This window comes from Dasypus novemcinctus, chromosome 13 (assembly GCF_030445035.2).
Source record: "Dasypus novemcinctus isolate mDasNov1 chromosome 13, mDasNov1.1.hap2, whole genome shotgun sequence".
Classification (NCBI taxonomy): Eukaryota; Metazoa; Chordata; class Mammalia; order Cingulata; family Dasypodidae; genus Dasypus; species Dasypus novemcinctus.
This window is the reverse complement of record NC_080685.1, coordinates 2,006,308-2,029,387: the sequence shown is the minus strand read 5'-3', so window position 1 is coordinate 2,029,387 and position 23,080 is coordinate 2,006,308. Positions and strand designations below refer to the sequence as shown.

General features: G+C 40.5%; 2 protein-coding genes across 3 annotated transcripts in view; one reads left to right on the top strand and one right to left on the bottom strand.

Annotated features, from left to right (window-relative positions):
* Positions 1-5,073, top strand: part of SCCPDH (saccharopine dehydrogenase (putative)) — a 66,679-nt gene extending 61,606 nt beyond the window's left edge. For both annotated transcript variants that reach the window (XM_071207323.1, XM_004458202.4), the window contains 3 exons: positions 1,666-1,777; positions 3,283-3,364; positions 4,427-5,073. In XM_071207323.1, coding sequence (XP_071063424.1) covers positions 1,666-1,777; positions 3,283-3,364; positions 4,427-4,532 — 300 coding nt within the window. In that variant the 3' untranslated portion in view covers positions 4,533-5,073. The remainder of the gene's footprint in view (positions 1-1,665; positions 1,778-3,282; positions 3,365-4,426) is intronic.
* LOC131273118 (kinesin-like protein KIF28P) overlaps positions 1,585-23,080 on the bottom strand; it is a 137,945-nt gene continuing 116,449 nt past the window's right edge. The window contains exon 23 of the mRNA XM_058275359.1: positions 1,585-7,347. Within this exon, the coding sequence (XP_058131342.1) occupies positions 7,195-7,347 (153 nt within the window). The 3' untranslated portion in view covers positions 1,585-7,194. The remainder of the gene's footprint in view (positions 7,348-23,080) is intronic.

Below are 23,080 nucleotides of genomic sequence, written 5' to 3'. Positions count from 1 at the left end.
TAAGCAGTACTGTGTGTAATGCCGTGGTGGAGGATAAGACATTCTGTAAGTCTTACAGACTTGATGATAGTTTTGGCAGAAGCATTGTGTGCAGGGAAGTCTGTATCAGAATTTATTTCTGTAAGAGCAGTACTGTACCTTCCATGGTCGAAATGGTCCATTTTAGTCAGCCGTACATACAGTCAACTGACTAATGATTTAAATCCCTACAATATCCTCACAGTAATAATCAGGCCAGTGCCTCTTGATCCAGCAGTTGGACACCATAACCTAGCCAAGTTGACACATGGAAGTAACCATCACACATGGCATTGCACATGGTGGCACCTTCTCCTTCCTTTCACAGGCTCCAGTGACTTCAGCTTCTGGTTCCTCCCAATAGCCTCTCTTCCATGTCCAGTTTGCTTTGCTTTTAAGGACTCAGGCCATCCTGTATTAAGTCCCACCCTCATTCAGCGTGGGCTCACTGACTAATGACATCTCCAAAGGTCCTGTTAAAAATGGGTCACACCCGCAGGACCAGGGGTTGGGACCTGAGCAGGCCTTTTGTGGGGACAGATTCAGTTTCCAACCTGTGCCTAGCCTGACAGAGGGTTGTGACCAATTAGAATATGTGTGCCCGGCTGGGGAGGGGAGAAGTGCTGCCCTGTGAGTCTGAAATTTTCCCCACCTCTGAAACACCAGCTCCAGTCCCTGCTCCTCCTGAATTGTGTGCTCTAGCATTACTAAACTGTGATACATCATGCCACCGCCTCCTTTCTTGCTTTGAATGTCTTCTCCTTTCTGGAACCCACCCTGCTTTGTTTTACAGTGGGCTGCTTTTAAAGTGTGTGTGTGTGTGTGTACTAATTTCAAACCCTTCGTCTCTTCTCCTGTAGATTTAAATAATCCCTCCACTGAACTGTATCTGTATCTTCTAGTTCACGTCTCATATTGTTTACATATATATATTTATGTGTGTGTGTGTTCTGTGTGTTTAACTTTAGATATATATATATGTTTCTTTCTCCCCAACAGGAGCTATATTTTATTTGTGTCTCAGGGTGTAGTGTAGTATTTATACTTAGTTTATTTTTAATAAAAATGTGTTGATCACAACTGAATTCTTTACCTTATTTTTAAATTTAGTACTTATGAAAGATAATAGAGTAAGTCCTCTAGAAATTAATTTTTTGATATAATGTTTACGTTTGTAAGTGGAGCAATTATGTATCTGTACCCTGGGGCCATATTTACATTACTTTGTATTTTGGTCTTGTCATCTCAAATGAAATGCCTAAAGTCAGATTACCAGTTTCCATGCCCCCCCTCAAAATAAAAACTACATCCAGCTTTTCCCCTTAAACTGCCTATTTTAAAGATGCTGTCATTCTCTAAGCCACCCCCTAAAAATCATCATGTCATCCCTCATCACTTCCATTCCCTCCCCTGCAACATTACACCAGACACCAAAGCATAGATCGTCAAAGAATTAATTTTTGCACGAAGATTAAAAGGTAAGTAACACGATGTTCTGGCAGGTAGAATAATATTTTTATCTATTGATAAAATAGATAATGTCTATAAAATAGAAAATGTCTCATATGAAGTCTATAATGACCAATTTATTATGTTTAGGAATGAAAAGACATATATTAAATGAGCCCTTTGCTTTCTCTTTCACAGATTGACAGTGCATCATTTACAATGACATTCTTTGGTCAAGGATATAGCCAAGGCCTTCCTACCGATAAGAGCAAACCCAATATCAGAATTTGTACTCAGGTGAAAGGACCAGGTATTTTGCTTGATTTAAGAATGCTTGGGAAAGCTTAATTGTTTTAGAAATACATTTGCACAAATTAAGTAATTAAGTATTTAAATAACATGCGTATATATAATTATTAAATTATTTTAAAGTATATAGTCTATAAGAAGAAGTGAAATTATTAATATAATTGTTTTTTTAATCAGTGCATCCCTTCCTCTGGTTTTCTTTTTCCATATGACTCAGTAATTCAGAATGGCACATTTTAATTAATAAGAATAGGAGCTGGTTTAAGCATACTTGCTTTTTCTTATAATAGTAACTTTAAAGCAATGTAATTATGTCATATCTATTTTCCAAGATTTCTTTGGAATCTGTGGATGTTCTTGAAAATGCAAAATGTGTGTGCCCATACGCGTTTTTCTGAGGATGGTAATGGCTTTTGATAGGTTGTTAAAGGGATATATAGCCCCCAAAAGTTCAAGAACCTTTGCTGTAACATTTTAGAGAACTATATAGACAGTCCCGCTTGTGAATTTAGTATGTTATATAGGAAATGTCCATGTTCTGTGCTATATAGCAGGGATTCTGTTTTGAAGTTTTGATAAAGCCAGAGGGCAATAGTATCTTTACATCTTGCCTCCTTTCAAATTCCCAACTGCCTTTTTAAGATTTTATTTATTTATTTAATCCCCCCCCCCCCCCGTTTGTCTGTTCTCTGTGTCTATTTGCTGTGTCTTGTTTCTTTGTCCGCTTCTGTTGTCGTCAGCGGCACACAAGTGTGGGTGGCACCATTCCTGGGCAGGCTGCACTTTCTTTCGCGCTGGGCGGCTCTCCTTACGGGGTGCACTCCTTGCGCGTGGGGCTCCCCTACGCGGGGACACCCCTGCATGGCATTGGCACTCCTTGCGCGCATCAGCACTGCGCGTGGGCCAGCTGCACACGGGTCAAGGAGGCCCGGGGTTTGAACTGCGGAACTCCCATGTGGTAGACGGACGCCCTAACCACTGGGCCAAGTCCGTTTCCTGACTGATGTTCCACTGGCTTACAGAATTCTAAAGTTACTAAGGTATAGTCAGTTGTTTTCTGTAAGAAATGGAGAGATTGTTTAAGTGAAATTTGTAAATGCAGACCAGCTTAATGTGTTAACAGGGAAGCAGAAAGTGCGGGCTGCTGGCTTCCCTTACTGTCGGGAGGTGGTGCAGTGTGGGATTTCAGAGCCAGCTGCCTGCGTTATTCTGGCTCAGCCACTTACTAACTTTGTGAGCTGAAACAAGTTGCTTAACCTCTCTATACCTCAGGTTACCTTCTGTAAAAGGGATAAAAATGGTACTAACCTCATAAAATTGTTAGAATTAATGAGTTTATAGACTTAAAGCTCTTGGTACAGTTCCTAACACTGTTACTACCTAAATGTTTTTTGATGTTGACTAGAGCATATATTGGAAAAGGTCTGTGTGCCATTTGATTTTTGGGTGTGGATTGAATACAAACGTCATGAATATTCTCTCTTTCCTTGGTCGATGACCCTGCAGACGCCGGCTATATAGCTACATCCATAGCCATGGTGCAGGCAGCGGTGACTCTTCTGAATGACGCCTCCAACCTTCCTAAGACGTAAGTTTGGTTTTCTCTTGCTCTAATTAGAATAGTTCTCCTTCCATCTGTATTATGTTTTAGCTTATTCTAATTTGATTTTCAGGCTTTGGGTCTGCACATAGCATTTATCTGTCGTTCCTTTGATCCAAACATATAGCATAAATTAAAAGTATGAGTTGGACAATTCCCTAACAACATCTGGGAAAATACTTAGTTCAATGAAGGAAACAGAAAAGGTTGAGAGACGTGTAAGTTGGCCTCAGTTGCTTATAAAAATAATTCAAATCCAGAGACAGCCACTCAAAAATAGGTCCTTATTGTTAAGTAGTAGTCACTTGAGAGTAACAGTCTGTAATCAGTTCTGAATGATACTCCACTGGCAGGAGAAGCTGACACCAAGAGTGATTGAATCACGGGATCCTGACTAGATGACCATCTAATTGACTATCTTAATGGAGTATTTAGCTGTTACCAGAAAACTAGGCCAGCCTTACAAAGGAGCAGACCTGCAGGTGTAGGAATAAATTAGAAATTGCCTAAAATGATATCAAGTTAATAAAAATTAAAAGTTTCATATGGTAAAACCTGATTAAATTTTCCTCAGCTATCTCTGTACACTTTGAAAATATGTAGCATTTTTAAGAAATTAGCTGTTACATTTGAAGAAACTTCTTTTTCACCCAAAGTCCTGTTTATGCTTTTATAATAATTGCTTTTCTAAATTTATTTCACTTAGGTCATTATTTAATTCTGTTAAGTATGCGAACTGTCATAACCAGCAGTGGGTATTTGGACTGATGATGGTAGTCTGCCCCTCTAACGTGTCAGTATTGGTGGAAAACAGTCTCACTTGGAACAGAACCAATCTAAATGGGATTGTCTGTGGCACTGGTTTCCCCTGAAAATAGCTACTTGCTCATTTGGCTGATTTTCGGAATGGAACCAGAAATAGTCCATGGCAGAATCAGGTTTTCATGAGTCCTGAAGTGACTTGGTGGTGTGACGGCAAGCCATAGCAGAGGGCAGGGCGGGAGGCGGCTCCTGCGCGGCGCGCTGTTTCACCTTCCTGTTATTTTACAGGGGCGGGGTCTTCACGCCCGGAGCAGCCTTCTCCAGGACGAGGCTGATTGACAGACTGAACCAGCGTGGCATTGAATTCAGTGTCCTTAGCAATTCTGAAGTCTAAAATTTGAAGAATTAACCAGTCATAAAATGCGCGAATTAACAATATCTGTATTTGATACTTGAAATTCTTCTATAATCCTGTCTGACCACATGTGGAAAAAAATTGTGAAATCTAAAATACCTATAAATTAAAAACAGGACTTTGTAATAGCTTACCTTAAATTTGAAATCCCAGCTAATTTTGTGATTTATTGCTTGTGTGAGAGAGCTAATATTTGACTTAGGTTCATTGAAGTGTTAATTATAAATTTTGATAAATGTGCTGGCAGATGGGATGTGGAGTAATCGCCCCTCTGTGTTGCTCACAGGAGGCCCTCCGAGGGTGCCCTGGGCTTGTGTTCAGTTAGGGCAACAACAGCTGCTCTCCTCTTGTGGTACTGACGGGACTCGCTCTGGGGTGGAAACCAGCAAGCTTCTCTCCATGTTCTGTGGGTCTTTGCTAAATGAAACTGCACTATCTGGTATCTAACCCTAGTTCTCCAGCTCTCTACACTGACTGATTTTGGATACCTAAGTTGAATAATAAAGGGTTGTCAATTGAATGGTGGTTTTGCATTGATCCTTCCTAGGTATTTGTAGCAGTAGAAATGTGCTTAAGTGGTTTGACCTGTTTACTGCTCATTGAGCTTGACATTCTTTCTTTCCCTGGTTCTGTACCTGTAATTTGTATTTTAAATTACATGTAAGTTTCTATTTTCACTGCCTTAGCAGAATTTTTCTCTAATTTACTTTTGTATTTTGACTTTGTTTTTCACTAAAGCCCTAAGATAAGTAAAAAAAAAAAAAGATATTTGCTTTTGTAAAAACAAAAACACATAGTGTTTTGTGCTGTTCATTGTGCAAAGAAGACTCCGTACCTTCATGGAGTTTCCACTCTGAAATGAAAAGCATAGCATATATAGGAATGTCTTTGCATGGGGAGACCTTTCTATGCTGCTGAGTAGGAAGAAAGGGATTAGGTTTAAAGAGGAGTTTTCTTGGTAGTGGAGCTGTGTATTCCAATGTTGCTTCCTCCGCCCCTGCCTGGCAGTAGAGGTCCCTGACCTACTCGTCAGGAGCTGTGGATGGTTCTCAACTGTACCCCAACTTGTGGGACCTTAGGAAAGGTGGTATCATCTCAAAAACTGGGGAGACAGGCGCAGCAGATCTCAGGACTAGCTACATACTGAATCACAAACAGCAGGAGGCTCCGCAGTGGATCCCAGAGATCTGTATTCAGGAGATCTGGTGGTTGGGCCTAGGAATCTGTTTTAAATCTAACCTACATTTGGGAACTCCTGAGCCTGACCCCATGTTCTGTAAAGGTTCCTAGGGCTTTGCAGGGTACGCCTTGGCCCTTTTCTGTTTGGCTTGATCATCGACATTGACCTGTGACCTATTGTGACCCTGCCCTCCAGTGTGAAACACAGGTGTAGCCATATCTTAATTTCCTTTTAATCCTGAAGGCTCCGCATGCCCTTGTTTGCAGAAAGTATAATATTATCCTCTTGAAGCCTCCCTCTACCCAGATTGTCCAGGAACCTTGATGCTTAATCCAGGAGGTAGAAGCCGTTCTTGCTTCCAAGGACCAAGCCAAGAACTGGGAAGTCTGACTGCCCTCTACCGTTTCTGCTTCTTGGAGGCTTTCTAGGACGAAGATGCCTTTGCTGCCCCTTTCACTGCCCACTGCATGGAGCTGCCCTTGGCCTCCAGGGTTACAAGCTCTTCTCAGTTTACCTGCATACATTCATTCAGGCCTCGCCTGTGAGCCCTTGGGCCCTGGTACTCTGCTAAAATCACCAGCCCAGGCTCCCCACTTTCCCTTGGAGACACCATTGTGGAGCACTTGATAGTCTTCTGCCAGTAGCAGTTCAGTGTCATTTCATTTCACATCTAACTTCACATCTTAAGGAGCAAGGATTGAGGGGTCGTGTCTTGTTTCTTCTTAGAAGTCTTCCTAGGCAGCTTAGTCCAGCCTCTCCCCAGGGACAGTCCTGCTCATTAAGGCAGCAGGCCCTCGAGCTGGGTCAGCCCCACTGCTTATTAATGGTGACCTGGATAGGTCACTGAGCCTTTAAAGCCTCCAGAGGGGGAAACAGTAGTGCCGAGGGTATGGAACTAGTGTGAAGATGGAGTTAACACTTAGTACCTGGCATCCAAGCCCTCAATACAACTTACTAGTATTGCTCCACTTGTTATTAGGAGTCTCTCCTTGACCACAAAAGATTTCTTTATGGCCTTGCCCAGAGCAGTCAGTGCCTGTCAGTCTTAACCAAGTGCTTTATATTCATTAACCATCTGGAATAAGTTCTGTTATTCCCATATAACAGATGAGGAAAGAGGCTTAGAGGGGAGGTCACTGGCCCCAGGTCACCCGCTTGTAAGTGCTGGAGCTGGGAGTTAACCCCAGGCAGTCTGATCTAGAGCTCAGAGTGCCGACCATTTTCAGTATTTCCCACCTCACCCACCTGGGATATAGATTCATTCTTACATAATTTTTAAATGAAATTGAAGGAAAGTGTCGCTTTAAAATTATAAAAGAAATGGGTTGAATAAGCAGAAAATGGTTGACTACGTTGAGTGTACAATTTAGCTCTGATAATGAGTTAATTAAGCCCATTAGGTGCACAAGTACTTTGCACAACTCGAGTCTCAAATGTCAGTTTTCAGTTGGTGTATCCTTACTATTTGATATGCAGTAAACCTTCTCTCTTCTTTTTCACTATAAGAGCAACATCATTTTTAAGTTTCCACAAGCTGGAATCAAGTAGATCCCCGAAATCCTTTAACATCTGTGACTGTTGGTGTACAAATGGTCGAAGCATTTGATTATCTTCCTGAAAAATAAGGGCAAGAAAAATAACAGTAAACCTCATATCATTCAAATAAAAATGTTGTGTGTACATGACAGGGGTGTCTGGCAGATTTTCCCTTTGGGCCACAACACTGCATTTGTCGTTTGCATTGCAGAGGCAGTAAGTCACCTGGGAATGTATTTTATTTCAGGAAGGCTGCCAGAATGGTGCTTTGGTTATTGCCAAGAGGGGTAAGTTCTGAGGAAAGCAAAGGAGCCCTGGGCTTGGGGGCTCTCTCACAGGTAGGTTTTGCTGATCTGTCGCCTGCCCCACGGAAGCAGGCGGGCACCTCTGAGAAGTGAATGTGGGGTGTCTGAGGGCCAGCGGGTGCCACTGACCAGCAGGGGAGGGAGTGGTGCCGCACTCAGAATGGGTCATGCAGAGAGCAGCTTGTGGTTTTTATTTCCCTGGTTATTTGTGAAATGCCTGTTCAGATCCTTTGCTCATTTTCACCAGTGTGTTTTCCAACATGTCTTTTTCTTATTTTAAAAGGAGTTGTCTATATGTTCTGAATACTAATCCTTGGTAATAATACAAATATACTCCCCCAGGCTCTGGCTTGTTTTTATGGTTTCTCTTATCATTTTTTCTCTTTCTTTTTTATTGTGAGATATACATATGAAAGAGTACCCAAAATATATGCATAGGTACAGTCCAGCTGAGCCCAAACTGGTCAGGTATTATGCTGCCTCTCTTGCTCCTCTGATCACATTCTCTCACCTGCCCCCAGAAGCAACCACCAGCCTGACTTTTTGTGAAAATCAATTTTTTTTTGGCTTTCAGATCAATTTTTCCATCCCTCAATTCATCCCCTAAGTAGTATATTTTACCTGTCATTTGAGCATTACCATATGTAATGGTATTTTTGTGACTTGCATGTTTCAGGCAACACTGTTGGTGAGATTCATCCTTGTTGCATGTAACTGCAGTTCTTTTTCACTACAGTATAGCATTCTGCAGTAAAGAAAAGGCCACAGGAAAGCGGACTTGGCCCAGTGGTTAGGGCGTCTGCCTACCACATGGGAGGTCTGCGGTTCAAACCCTGGGCCTCGCTGACCTGTGTGGAGCTGGCCCATGCGCTGTGCTGATGCGCGCAAGGAGTGCCGTGACATGCATGGGTGTCCCCGTGTAGGGGAGCCCCACGCGCAAGAAGTGCACCACCATAAGGAGAGCCACCCAGCGGGAAAGAAAGTGCAGCCTGCCCAGGAATGGCACTGCACACAGGGAGAGCTGACACGACAAGATGACGCAACAACAAAAGAGACACAGATTCCCGTGTTGCTGATAAGGATAGAAGCAGTCAAGAACACACAGCGAATGGGCACAGAGAGCAGACAAATGGTGGGGCGGGGGGAAGGGAAGAGAAATAATAATAAAAAGAGGCCACAATTTATTCATCTTCTTGGATATATATTAAGGATGTTTCCAGTTTGCAGCTGTTGTGGAAGATGGTGCTGAGAACAACCAGTGCACATATGTAAGCCCTTCTCAACTGGTTCTTTATCTGAATGATGGAATAAGAAATGATTTGAGTGACTATTTTCTCAAATTTCCCAAGAATGACATATAACTAGTACTATTACAGATACATAGGAGAGAAGTTAATTCATTACATACAGTGGATGCCGTAGAGCAGTGAGACCTCAAACTTTAAGGCAGAATCATCTGGAGGATTTGTTAAAATACAGACTACTGTATCCCACACCTTTAGATTCTGATTCAGTGGGTCTGGGATGGAGCTCTGGAATTTGCATTTCTGATTTGCACCGCCATATTGCCGAAGGTGCTGGTTGGGGGACCACACCTTAAGAACCACAGCTTTAGGGTATTAGGGCTGAACTCTGCAGAACCAGTTTACCTTATGGAGAAAGAGCATCTAGGAGTTGAATTGCAGGTTTCTAAGATATATGCATCTTCAACTTTTAGTATATAACTTCCAATTTTAGTGTACCAATTTATACCCTTAGCAGGAGCACATGAGAGTTTCTGTTGCTTCATATCTTCATCTAAGCTTGATATTGTAAAACTTCAAAATTTTTACACATATGATGGGTTTATAATAGTATCTCATTGTGACTTAAATTAGCATTTCTAAAATTGATGAGGTTAAGCACTTTCATGTATTGGCCTTTTTGTGAAAGTTTTTTACTGTACTAAAATACATATATGATAAAAACCATTTCAACCATTTTTAAGTGTATGATTCTGTGGCATTAAGTACATTGACAATGTGTAACTTTCACCACTGTATTTCTGGAATATTTTCATCATCCCAAACATTCATTCCTATTAAAGAACCCTACATTGCCCCCACCTTTGTTAACCCCCTGTTCTGCTTTCTGCCTTTATAAATTTGCTTGTTCTAAGTATTTCATATAAGATAATTCATACAGTCTTCTTCCTTTTGTGTCTGGCTTATTTCACTCAGCATGCTGTCTTCAGGGTTCATCCGTGTTGTAGTGTATGCCAGTACTATATTTTTTATTACAGCTGAAAAACATTCCATTGTATTTCACATTTTGTTTATTCATTCTTCTCTTGATGGACACTTAGTTTGCTTCCACCTTTGGGCTATTGTGAATAATGCTGCTATGAACATTGGTGTACAAATATCAGTTCAAGTCCTGCTTTCAATGCTTTTGGACACATACTGGTGAAATTGCCAAGTCATGGTAAATCTACGTTTAACTTTATGAGGAGCTGCCAAATTATTTACCACAATGACTACACCAACCACCGACAATGTACGAAGGTTCCTAATTCTTGTATCCTTGACAACACTTATTTTCTTTTAAAAAAAAAAAAAAAATGCAATAGCCATACTAGCTGGTGAGACATAGGGATCCAAAGCCATTCCTTTGCATGTAGATTTATAGCTGTTCCAGTGCCATTTGTTGGTTCTATTTCCAGACCCATCATTTTATTCCGTTGGTCTGTATGTTGCCTATGCCAGTACCACACTGTTTTTATTACTGTTGCTTTATACTAAGTTTTGAAAGCAGGAAGTGTAAGTCCCCAAATTTGTTCTTTTTAAAGATTGATTTGGCTATTTGGGAACTCTTGTAACTCCATATGGACTTGAGAATTGGTTTTCTGTTTTCTTCCAAAAAAAGAAAAAGCTGCTGAAATTTTGATGGACATTGTATGTGTAGATTGCTTTAGGTAGTTTTGACATCTTAACAATATTGTCTTCTGATCCATGAATATGTGATGTCTTTCAAATTACTTAAATCTTTCATTTCTTTCAAAAGTGTTTTGTAGTTCTCAGTACCAAACAGTCTTTCACCTTAGTTAAATTTATTCCTCAGATGTTTTATTCTTTGAGACACAATTCCTAAATGGAAGTATTTTCTTGATTTATTTTCAGACTCAACTTATTTTTTCATGTTGATCTTGGACTCTGCAATTTAGATGAGTTCATTTATTAGCTCTAGTAGTTTTCTTGTGGATACTTTGGGATTTTCTATTTATAGGGTCATGTCATCTGTGCATAGGAATAGTTTTCTTCTTCCTTTCCAATTGGAGTACTTTTCATTTCATTTTCATGCTTGTTTGCTCTGGCTAGAACTTTCAGTGCAGTGTTGAACAGTGGTGAAATGACATCTTTGTCTTGTTTCTGATCTTGGGAAAGCTTTCAGGTTTTGTTGTTGTTGTTATTTTTACCATTGAGTACGATGTTAGCTGTGGGTTTTTTGTAAGTGCCTTTGTCATGTTGAGAAAATTACCTTCTATTCCTAGTGTTCTGAGTGTTTTTCTCATAAAAAGATACTGGATTTTGTCAAATACCTTTTCTGTGTCAGTTAAAATCATCATGTATTTTATTTTCCTTGTTTTGTTAATGTGTGTGGTAGTTTGAATCTTTTGTGGACCCAGAAAATTATGTTCTTAAATTGGTCCATCCCTGTGGGGCAAGGATCTATTGTAGGTGGAGCCCTTTGATTTTATTAGATTTGATTATGAATTATTTGATTAGATTACTTCAGTAAAACATAGTCCAGGGTGAGTTTAAATCCTCTTACTGGAGTCTTTTAAATGGAGAAAGATGCAGACAAAAAAGGCTGTGTAATTGAGAACAAAAAAACAGAATCAACAAAACCAAGAGTTGGTTCTTTGAGATCAACAAACCCTCAGCTAGACTGGTAAAGGAAAAAAGAAGACCCAAATAAATAAAATCAGAAATGAGAGGGGGGACATTACCACTTACCCACAGAAGTAAGAGAGATCATAAGAGAATGGTATGAACAACTGTATGCCAAAAAACTAGAAAATGTAGACAAGATGGACAAATTCCTAGAAATACACGAACCACCTACACTGTTGCTAGAATAGGAGACCTCAACAAACCAATCACAAGTGAAGAGATTGAAACAGTTACCAAAAACCTCCTAAGGATTAAAAGCCCCAGACCAGATAACTTCACAACTGAGTTCTACCACTCATTCAAAGATGACCAAATACCAATCTTGCTCAAGCTCTTCCAAAAGAATAGGAAAGAATGCTACCAAATGCATTCTATGACGCCAACATCACCTTAATACCCAAACCAGATAAAGATACTATGAAAAAAGAAAATTACAGCCAATATCTCTAATGAATATAGATGCAAAAATCCTCAACAAAATACTTGCAAACTGAATCCAAAAGTGCATTAAAAGAGTTATGCACCACAATCAAGTGGATTTTACCCCAGGTATGCAAGAGTGGTTCAACACATGGAAATCAATTCGTGTAATAAACCACATAGATAAATTGAAGGAGAAAAATCATGATCCTCAAGATGCAGAAAAGGCATTTAAGAAAATACAGCTCCCTTTCTTGATAAAAACACTCAAAAACAAAGAAGAGAAGAAAACTTTCTCAATATGATAAAGTGCATATATGGAAAACCTACAGCTACCATTGTACTCAAAAGTGAAAGACTGAAAGCTCTCCCTCTGAGATCAGGAGTGAGACAAGGATACCCACTGTCACCACTTTTATTCAATACTGTGCTAGAAGTTCTAGCTAGAGCAATTGCTAGACAAATAAAAGGCACTCAAATAGGAAAGGAAGAAGTAAAACTTTCACTATTCACTGATGACATAATCCTATATCTAGAAAATCCTGAAAAATCCACAAAAAGCTGCTATATTTAATAGACAAATTCAGCAAAGTGGCAGGATACAAGAATAATACTCAAAAATCAATAGCATTTTTACACACTACAGATGTGCAATCTGAGGAGAAAATCAGAAAAAAAATTCTGTTAATAATAGTGACTAAACAATCAAATATTTAGGAATAAACAACCAAGGACATAAAAGACCTGTATTCAGGAAACTACAAAATATTGCTGAAAGAAACCGAGGAAGACTTAAATAAATGGAAGGACATTCTGTGTTCATGGGTTGGAAGACTAAATATCATTAAGATATTAATTCTACCCAAACTGATTTACAGATTCAACGCAATGTCAATAAAAATCCCAACAGCCTTTTTGCAGAAATTGAAAAGCCAATCATCAAATTTATTTGGAAGGGTAAGTGGCCCCAAATAGCCAAAAATGTCTTTAAAAAACTGAAGCTAGAGGACTCTCACTTCCTGACTTTAAAGCATATAACTTAGCTACAGTGGACAAAACAAAACAAAACACACCAACCAGCATGGTACTGGCATAAAGACAGATTGACCAAAGGAACTGAATCAAGACCTCAAAAATCAACCCTCACATCTACAGTCAAGTGATTTTTGACAAGGCTGGTTAAGCCCACCCAGCTGGGCCAGAACAATCTATTCAACAAATGGTTCTGGGAGAAATGGATAGCAATATCTAAAAGAAAGAAAGACAGCGTTTACCTCACACCTTATTCAAAAATTAATTCAAAAACAGATCAAGGACCTAAATATAAAAACAACCATAAAACATCTGCAAGAAAAAGGGCAAATACTGTATGATTGCACTATTATGAATTAAATATACTATGTGAAATATAAATATGGGTTAAATTGTATATATAAGACTGATTTTCTTTGGAACTGAACAAATGAAAGTTAATACTATGAAATGTTAGTATCAGACAAAAAAAACACATAATAAGTAAAGGAGACCAGACACAGAGTACTACATATTGTATAATTCCATTTATATAAAATGTAAATATAAGTCAATTTGTAAAGGTAAAATTAGATTACTGGTTATGTAGAGCTGGGGAAGGAATGCTAAGGAGTACTCCTTTTGGAGTAATGACATTGTTCTAAAATACTTGAGATCAGGAAGCGGACTTGGCACAACAGATAGAAGTGTCCGCCTACCACATGGGAGGTCCAGGGTTCAAACCCAGGGCCTTCTGACTCGTGTGATGAGCTGGCCCACTTGCAGTGCTGATGTGCACAAGGAGTGCTGTGCCACGCAGGGGTGCCCCCTGCATAGGGGAGCCCCACGCACAAGGAGTGTGCCCCGTGAGAGCCGCCCAGGGCAAAAAAGCACAGCCTGCCCAGGCGTGGTGACACACATCTTGCTGGCGCAGCAAGATGATGCAACAAAAAGAGACCCAGATTCCCCATGCACTGACAAGAATACAAGCAGACACAGAAGAAGGCACAGCGAATGGACACAGAGAGCAGACAACTGGCAGGGTGGGGGAAGGGGAGAGAAATAGTCTTTAAAGAAAAGAAAAGAAAAAGAAAAAAAAATACTTGAGATGAAGGTACAACATTGTAATTATACTCAAAGTCATTGGTTATACACCTTGGATAGATCATATATGGTATGTGAATATATCTCAATAAAACTGCTTAATAAACAAAAAAAGTACAGAAACAGAAACTCCTGGAGGCTGAGAGAAGATGCCCCAGGAGCCAGAAGCTAAGCAGAGGAGAGAGGAGCGACGAGTGGAAGCTGCCACGTGCCCTGCTGTGTGCAAGAAGGAAGAGGAGCTGCTTGGCAGATGCCTCCATGTGCCTAGCCATGTGAGCGAGGGATCCAGGATCGCTGGCCGCTGGTCTCCGGATGAAACCTCGATTTGGATGTTTTTCTCAGCCTCAATGTAAGTTTTTTAACTAATAAATCCCCTTTGTAAAAGCAAGCCCATTTCTGGTATATTGCCTTGACTACCTTTAGCAAACTAAAACAATGTATTGTACGATATTGGCTGATTTTCTTATGTCGAGCCACCCCTGCCCTGGGATGAAGTGAAATCCCACTTCATCATGGTGTATAATCCTTTTGATGTGCACTTCAATTCAGTTTGCTTAGTATTTTTTGAGGGTTTTCATATGTATATATTTTCATGTATCTATTCTAATATTCATAAGGGTTATTGCTCTAATTTTATTTTCTTGTCTTGTCTTTATCTGACTTGTATTAGGATAATACTGACCTCATAGAATGAGTGAGAATGAGGGGGGAAATGTTCTCTTCTAAGAGTTTAAGAAGGATTGGCACAACTTAAATGGCACAACTTAACAGTGAAGCCATGTGGTCTTGGAATTTTCATTGTTGGGAGTTTTTTGGTTGCTGATTTGATCTTTTTATTTGATATGGGTCTGTTGAGATTTTCTATTTCTTCTCGATTCAGTGTAGGTAATTTGTACATATTTAGGAATTCGTCCATTTCACCTAGGTTTTCTATTTTCTTGGCATACAATTGTTCATAGTACCCTCTTATAATCCTTTTTATTTCTCAAAAGATCAGAAGTAACGTCCACACTTTTGTTTCTGATTTTAGTGTTTTGTGTCCTGTTCTTCTCATTGTCAGTCTGGCTAAAGTTTTGTCGATTTTATTACCTTTCAAAAAACAAATTTTTGGTTTGGTTGATAATCATTATTTTTCTGTTCTCTGTGTGATGGTTAGGCTAATGTGTCAACTTGGCCAGGTGATTGTTCCCAGTTGCTTAGTCAAGCAAGCACTGGGCTGATTGTAATACAAGGACATTTATGGACTTTTGTCATCAGTGAGTTTACTGCAAAGATGGCTGATTACATCTGCAATCAACCAGGGAGATTGCTGTCAGCCATGAGTGATGTTTTTTCCAATCAGTTGAATGCCTTAAAAGGGGAAGTGATTCCAGCATTGAGAGAGAATTTCCCAGCTCATCTTTGGACAGCCAGCATCTCCTGGGAGCTCATCAGGGCCCTTCACTGGACCTTCCTCAGAGCCCCTGGCTTGCTGCCTGCCTGCAGAATCTGGACTTGTGCACCCCACAGTCTCGTGAGAGAATTTTATAAAACCTCATACTGTTTACAGATATCTCCTGTTGATTCTCTTTCCCTAGAAAACCCTGACTAGTACAGCATGGTACCAGAAGTGGGGTAGATGGACAGTCTACTAAATTCCTTCTTGATCTGTATAAGTAGAAGAGATCTAGGTCCAGTGAACAAAACCCTGACTGGAATTACAGACACAGAGAATCGCAGCCCCTTAGTCAATTCCCAGACCGGAGGCAGTTTACAGATCTAGAGCCCCTTGAGTGAGGAGAAGGCTCCTGTTACACTGCCAAAAATTTATACTGTTAATCTTCCTCCCAGCTTTCCTCAAGGAAACCTATGACCTTTTACCAGAGTAACTGTGCTCTGGGGAAAAGGAAATGATCAGACATTTTGGGGATTATTTGACACTGGCTCAGAAGTGACATTAATTCTACGAGACCCAAAATGTCACTGTGGTCCACCAGTCAGAGTAGTGGCTTATGGGGGCCAGGTGATTAATGGAGTTTTCGCCTAGGTCTGTCTCACACTGGGACCAGTGGGTCCACAGACCCATTCTGTGGTTATTTCCCCAGTTCCAAGATGCATAATTGGAATAGGCATACTCAGTAACTGGCAGAATCTCCACACTGGATCCCCGACTTCTGGAGTGAGGGTTATTATGGTAGGAAAGGCCAAGTGGAAGCCACTAGAACAGCCCCTACCTAGCAAAATCCTGGAGGGATTGTAGAGATCAGTGCCATCACCAAGGATCTGAAAGATGCAGGGGTGGTGATTCCCACTGCATCCCCATTCAACTCTTTGGTATGTGCAGAAAATAGATGGATCTTGGAGGATGACAATAGAGTATCATAAACTTAACCAGGTGGTGACTCCAAGTGTAGCTACTGTCCCAGATATGGAATCATTGCTTGAGCAAATCAGCACATCCCCTGGTACATGGTATATAGCTATTCATCTGGCAAAGGTTTTTTTCCCAATTGCCATTAGTAAGGACCACCAGGAACTGTGTGCCTTCAGCTGGCAAGGCCAGCAGTATACCTTCACAGTCCCACCTCAGGGGTGTATCAACTCTCCAGCCCTATGTCATAATATCGTCCACAGGAACTTTGATTGTCTTTTTCTCCCACAAGACACCACACTGGTCCTTTATATTGATGATATCATGTTTATAGGACCTAGTGAGTAACCTAGTGAGCAAGAAATAACAAAAACTCTAAATGTATTGGTAAGGCATTTGTGTGAGAGAGGATGGGAGATAAATCCAACAAAAATACAGAAGTCTTCCACCTCAGTGAAATTTCTAGGAGTCCAGTGGTGGAGCATGCCAAGATATCCCTTCTAAAGTAAAGGATAAGCCATTGCATCTAGCCCCTCCTACAATGAAAAGAGGCACAATGCTTAGTTGGTCTCTTCGGATTTTGGAGACAACACATTCTTCATTTGGGTGTGCTACTCCAGCCCATTTACCAAGTGACCAGAAAGGCTGCTAGTTTTGAATGGGACTGGAACAAGAGAAGGTTCTGCAACAGGTCAGGCTGCTGTGCAAGTTGCATTATCACTTGGGCCATATGATCCAACAGATCCAATAGTGCTGGAAGTTTCAGTGGCAAATAGAGATGCTGTCTGGAGCCTTTGGCAGGCCCCTATAGGAGAATCAAAACACAAACCCTTAGGTATTTGGAGTAAAGCCCTGCCATCCTCTGCAGATAACCACTCTCCTTTTGAGAAATAGCTTTTGGACTGCTTCTAGGCCTTAGTAGGGCCTGAACATTTAACCATGGGTCATCAAGTTACCATGAGACCTGAGTTGCCTCTCATGATCTGGGTATTTTCTGACCCACCAAACCATAAAGTTGGGCAGGCACAGCAGCACTCCATAATGAAGGGGAAGTGGTATATACGAGATAGGGCTTGAGTGGGTAAAGTAGCCCAAATGCCCATCGTCACCACTCCTGCCTTGTTACCTTCTCTTTCCCAGCTGCAGCTTTGGCCTCTTGGGGAGTCCCATGTAATCAGTTTATTGTAAGGAGGAGAAAACTCGGGCCTGGTTTGCAGATGGTTCTGCATGATATGCAGGTACCACCCAAAAGTGGACAGCTGCAGCACTGCAGCCCCTTTCTGGGATGTCCCTGAAGTCAGTGGTGAGGGCACATCCTCCCACTGTTTATTTTGCTTGGAAGAAGAAATGGCCAGAGGTGCATCTGTACACTGATTCATGGGCTGTTACCAGTTGTTTAACTGGATGGCCAGGGATTTGGAAGGAACATGATTGGAAAATTGGTGACAAAGAGGTATGTGGATAGACCTTTCTGAGTGGGCAAAAACCATGAAAATATTTGTGTGCCATGTGAATGTTCACCAGAGGGTGACTTCTGCCGAGGAAGATTTTAAAAATCAAGTGGATAAGATGACCCTCTCTGTGGCTAATGCTAGGCCTCTTTCCCCAGTCACTCCTGTCATTGCCCAATGGGCTCATGAACAAAGTAGCCATGGAGGTAGGGATGGAGGTTATGCATGGGCTCAGCAACATGGACTTCCCCTCACCAAGGCTGACTTGGCTACAGTCACTGCTGAGTTCCCAATCTGCCAGCAGCAGAGACCCACACTCAGCCCCTGATAAGGTACTTTTTCCTGAGGTGATCAGCCTGCTGCAACCTGATGACAGTTTGACTACACTGGACCACTTCCATCATGGAAGGGGCAGCAATTTGTTTTAACTGGAATAGACACACTCTGGATATGAGTTTGCATTTCCTGCATGCAATGCTTCTTCCAAAACTACCACCCGTGGACTTACTGAATGTCTTGTCTACCACCATGGCATTCCACACAGCATTGCTTCTGATCTAGGAACCCATTTCACAGCAAATGATGTGCATGGATGCCCATGGAATTCACTGGTCTTACCATGTTCCACATCATCCTGAAGCAGCTGGATTGATAGAACAGTGGATGGTCTTTGGATGGCTATTGTCTCCTGCGAGCTCTTCTGGGCCCTTCATCAGACCTTCATCAGAGCCCCTGGTTTGCAGACTGCCTGCAGAATCTGGACTTGTGTATCCCCACGGTCACCAGAGAGAATTTATAAAATCTCATACTATTTACAGATATTGCCTGTTGATTCTGTTTCCCTGGAGAACCCCAATTAGCTCATCCAAGTGTGGCCTTCAGAAACAGTGAGTCTCCAAAGGCTGGTGACATTTTAGAAATGCTTTCAGTTTATCATGGGGTGCTCAGAATAAAGCTTGACACCTTTCTAAGACAATGAATACTTTTATCATTATTCCCACTGCAGAATAAGTAGGTTAGCAACAGAAGTTATAATTCCTTGTAAATACTTACATATTTGTAAATTTTCCAATTTTCCTTCTTTTATTGATTTTTAGTTTTATTGTAGATACTTTGTATGATTTGAATATTTTAACATACTTAACATATGTTCTGTCCTGGAGAATGGTCTCTGTGCACTTGAGAAAAATGTATATTCTGCTGTTGGATGGGATGTCCATCAGGTCAAATTGGTTTAAAGTGTTTTTAAGGTCCTCTATTTCCTCTTTGATCTTCTGTTTAAATGTTTTATCAATTATTAAAAGTGATGTATTGAAGTCTCCATTTATTATTATAAAATTATCAATTTCTCCCTTCAATTCTGTCAACTTTCTTCTCTTTTTGGGGGCTCTTTTGCGAGGTTCATCATATATGGTTATAATTGCTATGTCTTCTTGCTGAATTGAACATTTTATCAATATATAATACTGTTCTTTGTCTCTTGTAACTTGTTTGTCTACTCTGTCTAATAATACAATCATTCCAGCTCTCTTTTGATTACTATTTGCATTTCCTACTCTTTTACTTTCTTTGTGTCTTTGTATCTAAAGTGTCTTTAGACAGCACATAACTGGATCATGTTTTCTTTTCATTCAACCTGCTAATCTCTACCTTTTAATAGGAGTTTTATCTTTTTGTATTTAGTTGATTTTTTCTATAGTTGCCATTTTTGTTCCCTTCTTCTTTTTTTCTCTATACTTTTAAGTTGTTTGCTTAGTGGCTATCTTTATAGCTACAATTAGTATCTTAAAGTAATGACAACATAGTTCAAATAGAACCAACCTAGCTTCAGTATTATCCATTCTACCACTATATAAGTCTGCCCTCCTTCATTATATTCTTTTTCTCAGATTAGTCTTTATTTTTTGTATAACCATTAACATAGACTTTAATTATTGTCTTACACATTTGCCTTTTAAGTAATACAAGGAGTGGGAAAACAGTTATAGCCCAAAAGTATAACACTACAGAATTTTATACTTATCTATGTACCTTTACAAATGTTCTTTACTTCTTGTTATGGCTTTGAGTTACTCTCTAGTGTCCATTTATCTCATTCTGAAGGACTCTATCATTTTTTTTTTTTAAAGATTTATTTATTTATTTAATTTCCCCCCCTCCCCTGGTTGTCTGTTCTTGGTGTCTATTTGCTGCGTCTTGTTTCTTTGTCCACTTCTGTTGTCGTCAGCGGCACGGGAAGTGTGGGCGGCGCCATTCCTGGGCAGGCTGCACTTTCTTTTCACGCTGGGCGGCTTTCCTCACGGGCGCACTCCTTGCGCGTGGGGCTCCTGCACGCGGGGGACACCCTTGCGTGGCACGGCACTCCTTGCGCGCATCAGCACTGCGCATGGCCAGCTCCACACGGGTCAAGGAGGCCCGGGGTTTGAACCGTGGACCTTCCATATGGTAGACGGACACCCTAACCACTGGGCCAAAGTCCGTTTCCCCTATCATTTTTTATAGGGCAAATCTTCTGGTAACGAACTTCTTCAGCTTTATCTGCAAATGTCAATCTCTCCTTCATTTTTGAAGGATAATTTTGCCAGATATAGAAATCCTGGTTAGCAGTTTTTTCTTTAAAAGGTACTTTTTATATGTCACCTCTCTGTCTTCTGGCCTCCATGGTTTCTGATGAGAAATCTGCTGTTAATTTTATTGAGGACCCCTTGCATATGAAAAGTCACTTTCTCTTGCTGCTTTCAAAATTCACTCTCTGGTTTTAGATTTTGACAATTTCACTACAGTATGCCTTGGTGCATATCTCTTTGAGTCACTTCTTGCCGTATACTGTGCTTCTTTGATATGTATATTCTTGCCTTTCATCAGATTTGGGAAGTTTTCAGCCCTTATTTATTCAAATACTTTTTTATACTCTTTTCTCTCTTGTTCCTCTATGAGTCCATTGATGTGTACATCAGTATGCTTGAGGGTGTTCCACAGGTGTCTCAGGCTCTGCTCATTTTTCTTTTTTCTTTCTGTTCCTCACTCTGGATAATTTCACTTGTCTTATCTTTAAGTTCACTGATCCTTTCTTCTACCTGTGCAAATTAGCTGTTATGTCTATCTAATGATTTTTCATTTCAATCACTATATTTTGCAACTCCAAAATTTCTGTTTGGTTCCTACTTACAGTTTCTATTTCTCTGTTTTTTTCCTACAGTGTTTTCCTAATTTCCTTTAGTTCTGTGACTACGGATTCCTCTAGCTTACTGAACATACTTAAGACAATTTAAAATGTCTCACTAATAGTCCATTATATGGCCCTCCTCAGGGATGGTTTCTGTCAAATTCTGTTTTTCCTGTGAAACGATCATATTTTCATGTTTTTAAAGTGTATTTTGTCATTTTTTGAACTGGACATTATGTTGTAATTCTTGGAATATAATTCTCCAATTCTGAGACTGCTAGTTTTGTTTTCTTTTTCCTGACTGGAACAATTGCCTTGTGACTTTTCCAAGTACTTTTGTGCCCTGCCTAGGAATGGAAAAGAAAAAAAAAAAGGAATAAAAATAAAATAGATATCACCTTTGAAGTCTCCTCTTCCACTTTTGTGTAAGGGGGTTTGAAATAATGGCAGCACAGTGATAAAAAGTAGGTGACTGTATTGGCTGTATATCAGCCAAAGCAGTGCTGATGCAAAATACCAGAAATCTGTTGGCTTTTATAAAGGGTACTTATTTGGGATAGAAGCTTACAGTTACCAGGCCATAAAACATAAGCTACTTCCTTCAACAAAGTCTATTGTCACGTGTTGGGGCAAGATGGCCTACCAATGTCTGTCAGGGTTCAGGATCCCTGGGTCTTTTCCCATGGTTCATTTCTCTCCGGGCTCAGTTCCTCCGCTTTCTCCACATGGCCAGCTATAGACTTATCAGGTGAACAGCTCTATCTCTCTCCCCAAGGCCTCTGCCTGTGTTTAATGGACACTTCTTCCTAATGTATCTGCTTCTCTTTGTGTTCACTTCCCAGGCTCCAGGATCAAAACTCCAACTTTCTTTTTTGCCATGTCATTTTCTCTTACTGACATTCTACTGACATCCTACTGATGTGGCCCAATCAAAGCCTTAATCATTATTTAATCAAGTGAAAGTGAAACCTCTGAATCCAATTCAATCTAGTATGCCCTGAGGGACAGACCAGTTCACAAACATAATCCAGTATCTTTTTTTGAATTCATAAACTATATCAAGCTTCTACAGTGATCAAAAGCAGCAATCAGAAATCAGAGCACTCATCTCCTGATATGGAGCAAGTCCTTATAGCCTTGCCTGACACCAGCAAGCTGTACCAGAAACCTGCTGGCCATGACAGTTGTGAGATGGGGTGATGCTATCTGCTACATGAGAGATGAAATTTACTAATATTTACTGAAAATTACCAGTCTCTTCATCCAGCTCTTCCCTGAAAGCGCCAAGTATTCCACTGGACCCCAGAGTTCTTCTAAAGTATCTTCTAAAAGCATTACTGTTTTGCCTTTCAAGCTCATCTATATATATGGTTTTAGATCATGATCTGTTGGGGATTGACTGTCTCCCACAAAAGGCATATTCAGGTCCCAACCCCTGGTCCTGTGGATGCGAACCCATTTGTAAATAGCACCTTTGAAGATGTGATTAGTTAAGGCATGCCCAAACTGAATGAGGGTGGGTGGGCCTTAATCCAGTATGGCTGAAGTCCTTATAAGCAGAGGAAATTAGACTCAGAAGACAAGTCACAGGGAGCAGCCAGAAGCTGAAAGTCAACAGAACCTGGAAGGAAAAGGAGAACACACCACTAAATGCATTGCCATGGAACAGAAGAGTCAAGGAACTCTAAAGATTGCCAGCCAGCCAGAAGATACCAATGCTTGGAGGAAGAAAGTGCTCCAGACTCTGAAACCATAAGCCAATACATTTGTTTCATTAAGTCAACCTATGCATGGTGTTTGTTCAGCAGCTCAGAACTTGAACAGGACCAGTTCCCTTTCCCTCTTATGCATTCCTAATTCTCCTGACATGGTTCATTGAAAAGTCCATCCTGTCCACACTGACCCAGTCATGAGTGACTCTCTTTCTGGGCCTTCTATTGTTTTTCTTTGGATATCTTATCTCTATGAGGCTTAAACCTTGCTTTTGTATTACAACAGCATTAAAATAAGTCTATCAGATAGGGCAAGTTTTCCTATGTTGGTCTTGGGTCTTGTCTTGGCTACTCATTGGT